This window comes from Rosa rugosa, chromosome 1 (genome assembly GCF_958449725.1).
Source record: "Rosa rugosa chromosome 1, drRosRugo1.1, whole genome shotgun sequence".
Taxonomy (NCBI): Eukaryota; Viridiplantae; Streptophyta; class Magnoliopsida; order Rosales; family Rosaceae; genus Rosa; species Rosa rugosa.
In genome coordinates this window covers 42,791,977-42,796,920 of record NC_084820.1, presented here as the reverse complement: position 1 = coordinate 42,796,920, position 4,944 = coordinate 42,791,977, and the positions used below count along the sequence as shown (strand labels likewise).

General features: G+C 36.0%; 1 protein-coding gene across 1 annotated transcript; it reads left to right on the top strand.

Annotated features, from left to right (window-relative positions):
• The first annotated feature begins 434 nt into the window (after window positions 1-434).
• Window positions 435-4,198, top strand: LOC133737959 (uncharacterized). The gene is made up of 10 exons (XM_062165414.1): window positions 435-1,144; window positions 1,448-1,643; window positions 1,738-1,846; window positions 2,097-2,172; window positions 2,298-2,362; window positions 2,995-3,096; window positions 3,419-3,508; window positions 3,629-3,703; window positions 3,818-3,850; window positions 3,978-4,198. The coding sequence occupies exons 1-10, from the start codon at window positions 1,048-1,050 to the stop codon at window positions 4,080-4,082; spliced, it is 948 nt and encodes a 315-aa protein (XP_062021398.1). The 5' UTR covers window positions 435-1,047; the 3' UTR covers window positions 4,083-4,198.
• The last annotated feature ends 746 nt before the right edge of the window (window positions 4,199-4,944 follow it).

The window sequence follows — 4,944 nt, the reverse complement described above, 5'->3', positions numbered from 1 at the left end:
TTTCGGGAAACGTGTTTTGTGTTGTGATTGGTTGTTAAGTAGCATTTGAAATATTATTGGAAGTTTTTGGTGATTCTTTGGGAACCTCAGTGTTGGAAACCATTTATAGAGGGAAATTGAATAAATATTCTGATTTTTATGGCTAGTTGTTGTGTTTCCTAGTGACTCTGGTCACTGATAAAGGTGAAGTATTCTAGTGGTGATTAATTCGAGGAAATTGGATCGTTATGTGGTGGGACCACTTTCGGATCCGAGTGTTGTGGTGTTTGATACAAGATATTGGACGAGTGCCACACTATGCCAAAAAGGCCTTCAGACGACACACTTCAGACGACACAAGTATTGTTTTGTGTCGTCTGAGTTTTTCAGACGACATAATTTTTTTTTATGTTGTCTGAATATAGGCTAAAACCATACGAGTTCAATTTGGAAAAATGACCAGCATTCAGACAACACATTTTTGTTGTTGTAAAAGATGATGATTTCCTATCTCAAATTTGGAGGGATATCCAAAATTTGATCAAGTACTTTTCCCTCTCTAATAGCCAAGCTCTAGTTGACTAGAAAATGTTGTGACATTCAGACAACATTTAAATGTCGTTCGAGTGTAGAGCTTGTTTTAAAATATTCTAGGTTATTTTGACTTGTGCCTCGCAATTAAGTCATTTTCTGTCCTTCTCACTCGATCTGCTCTCTCAGCTCGACCTAGACCTCGCGAAACTGAAAACCTCAAAAACCAGCCTCTCTCATCCTCACTCAGCTCTCTCATATCTCGATTCTCACCCTCTCCTTCGTCTTCTTGCTCTCTCGATTCTTCTTCTTAATCTCTCCCTCTTCTTCTTAGTTTTGATTTTAGGGTTTGATTTCGATTAGGTTTTTCTTCTATTTAGGGATAGGGACCTGTCCATCAGCACAAGTCTTTCACTTCCCAAGAACTAAATCACAGAGCAGGGGCGGATTCAGCCCTGACTGGGTAGGATTCAAGCCCCATCGCCGAACTCGGTTGGAGAATTGGAGCACTCCCGAGTCCCGACCCGAACACGGAAGATGGAACACAGAACACAGCAACCTGCAAGGCTACAACCAACAACCAGTCTCCGCCAGTCCGCCTCTGCAGTCTCTGAGCTTCGCCTCCAGGCTCCAGGTATCTCACTATCTCTCTCTCCCTCTCCGAGCTCTGCTCCTCCTCTTCTTCTCTTCTGAGTTTCTGAATTCTAAATTTCTAATCTGTAAAATTGGGTTCGCTACTTTGATTTCCATTTGATCTTGTTGGGAAATTATGATGGGAAATTAGATTTTGAATGGGTAAAGTTGAAATGGGTTTGATTTGACGATTTTCATTTGATATTTTGATCTTGATGGTAATTTTAAGTTTTTAACAAAGATAATGTTACTGATTAACTGATTTTCTCCCCTCCTTTTAATTTTGGATCTCTCTCCTTTCTAGTGTTTTCAATCTGCTGGGTGACTGTTGCAGTAAGGAAAAGATCGTCTCCCATCACTTGTCAGCCGTTTTCAATCTCAGCAAAGAACTCAAAGCCGCCATTGACGTGCTTCCAAGCTTTGCGTCGCGGTCCAAACGACGTTATCGTCAAGTCAAGGAGGGATTCTCCAGGCCTTATCTTCTCCAGGCCTCCACCAAGGTAGTTCCTATTCCAACTTTTCCTTGTTCTCATTGTTGTTGTTTCTAAATTTAATCTATTTTGATTTGGGTTTTTTTGGTGCAAAATGAACCAGATGGCTTTGGAATCCTATACATTTGGACCGTTCAAAATCGGCAGCAGGGAAGTGTTTCACAGCTCTAATCTATCGTATGCCTTGGATAATCTGTGCCATGTTGTTCCTGGTACCGTTCTTACTCTCTTACTCTTGGATGCTTTGATGGCTTAGGTTACTTTTGCGGTTTATGTAATACTTATTTTGAAAATTTGTTTGAGATGTAGTTGAGTATTAGAATAAGGTTTTCTTTCTACGCACATGGAGGAATTCTAAATCAATTGTTCTTAGTCAGAATCAATGTGAATTCATTTGAAAGTTCATGGACATTAACATTCTTGAGGATGGTGTAATGAGACTGGACATTTCAAATTGTACAGATGAACAAAATACGGCAGGAGCTGCAGTCATATTTGTCAAATGGACCAATTACAATTGTGACTGGGAGTCAAACAGGTTTTAGTTTTCTTCTCTTGCCTTTCTAAGATTTCTGGGCTATTGATTATATGATTTGTGTTTCATGGTTTAAATGTCTAGTAGTTTATGGGTACTCTTTGACTCTTTATTTTTTGTTAGTGCAGGTGCTAGCAGATATGGTATAATTATTGTTGCAGTAGTGGCAGGATATGGCTACTTTTGGTGGAAGGTAAGAGGTTTGTTTTGTGCGATATGATAAACAGTACAGACATGCATGATTTCTGTGGTTTATTGTTGGGGAAATAAAGAGACAAATATACGTTCACATTGTAATATTGATATTGTAATTTCCATAGTCCAAGTTACCCTTCTGCCCTTATTAGGGTCTTTGAAACTTTTACATTAGTTTCTTTCTCTTTTCTTTTTTGTTCATATCAAAAAAATAGAACAAGAAGTCTCATGTGATGTTTTATGTTTCCTGGCCACGTTACAAAGCATTCCATCTTATTCATACATTGGAAGTTTATTATATATATATATATATATATATATATATATAGGTTTAGAGTACATGAATTATTTCTAATTTGAGGAGCATGTCAATGATTAAGAAATGCAATTTAAAGTGTTGGCTTGGTCATTATCTCTGTACCTAGGGCTTCTTGCCTAAAATTATGTATTTATAGCTTGTCAATTCTGTACTTATGATTGGTTTCAGCAAATAATAACCACCTTGGCTTGATAAACTCATTAATTCATTATGATTCAGGACAATAAAGGATTGGATGACTAAATATTTATAATATTTTTTCCTTCTCTTCTGTACTGTCAAAATTTCTTACTCTACATGTGTGTTTTCAGGGGTGGAAACTTCCTGATATGATGTTTGCAACAAGACGTAGCTTAGCTGATGCTGGCAAGTCTTTTTCTAAACAGATTGACGGTGTCTTTTCATCGATTTCAGTAAGTTTTCCTTTTCTCATCTTATGTGTACTTTGGAAATGGGGACAACTGAAACTTCTTTATTAGATCATGTTGGATTAGATGATGGCTTAATCAACTACCATTAAAGAGCACCGTATATATGGTGCTTGATATTCTGTTAACTTTGGTCATTGATTCTAATTGATGCAGTTTAATTTTGTTTGTCAATAAAATAATGCAATTTCAGTGTCTGTTGTCCTTGAGGAAATTTGGTAAATTCCTTCAAATTGATAGACACATTTACCTCAAATATAAGTGCATAAACAAGTTTCTACTCTGTTGATATTTTGCTTGTTTTCAGATCACCAGGCGACAATTATCTTCAAACTTGGATGGTGTGGACTGTAATTTAGCTGAGAGTATTGAAACTACTGTTAGGACACAACAGGAGGTGGGCCCTGTCAGATACTAATGAGCTACTTAAATTTTTCTTCTTCTTCTTCTTCTTCTTCTTCTTCTTCTTCTTATTGTTCTGGTTTTGTTAAGTTTAACTTTTTCAAGACATTTGCAGGTTATTGAACTACAAGGAAAAACAGATTCCATCAGCACGGATTTTAGAAAAGTTCAACATGCAGTGCTGACTCTGGTAACTGATTTTATTTTGTTTTATCTTATTTATTTATATATCTTTCTTGTTCTCCTACAAGTAGATTCACATATATGAATTTGAAATCTGAATTTTTTTTTCTTTTTGTCTCAGGAAACTAAGATTAACATAATAGAAGGCAAGCAGGTATTATAGTACTACTGACCACATGATACATGTACTTTTGACAAATGATTTATATACTTCATGATGCATTATCTTTGAGGAAAGATAGAGTTTCATTCTAATTGTTCTGGCCTTCTGACACCTCTAGGATTCAACTAATGACGGAGTGTGGAGGTTGTGTGACTATGCCAAGAGATTGGAAAATAGCAGAACCACAGAACGTATTCAGGCATGTATTGAACTCTTCCTGTGAACACTACTGGCAGACCATTTCTTATGTCTTATTTAATAGAATTTTAGGTTTTGTTTCGGTCTAACGATTGATTTCATCATGGCTGTATGAAAAATTCAATACTTATGTCTTATTAGAATGTAGAAATAAGTATAAAGTTGCAATCTTTTTTTTTTTTTGTTTCTTTTGACCCATTTCCCTTTTTTCTGTGCACATCGTATCCTTTTGTATGGTGTTTCGAGTTGAGGCAAGGCATTGTTTTGCTTATGAAAGTTTGGTAGAATTTTTGTGTTTATCTGCTTGTGAATGTGCATTGAGGGATTTTGTTTTTGATTGAGATTGTGGCGAGGCAATACGGAGCTCTATGGGAAGTAGAACATGTAGATTGCAGGTAATCTCAGCCTGGTGGATTTGGGAGTGTTCACTGATGCCAAATTCTTTCTCAATTTCATATATGTTCTCCTAATGATATTATTACTCTCTTAAATCTAGAACATGCCTTTCATGTCAACAAAAGACCTAAAGCATGAACTAATCATAACTTTGGCATATCTTAGATCTCTGTTATACATAACTTAATTTACTGTAATGGTGATGGTGTTGGTAATTCATGGAGCAGTAAATTATGTTTTGAGGGAATAAAGCAAGCCTTGGTAATTAGAATTAATTACTAAACTGTACAGAGACATTGATGAATAAGCATGACTTAGTTTTGTAAAGTTTTAGACCATCAGTGTACCCTTCACTTCGATCTTCTCTCCCTTCCCTGTTCTTTTCTTTGGGTTTGCTGCTAGATTTCATGATTAGATTGCAAAATTTAGATTATTGTTTAGTCATTCCTTAAACAGAAATATTATAGCTACAAGTTTTTTTTTTTTTTTTT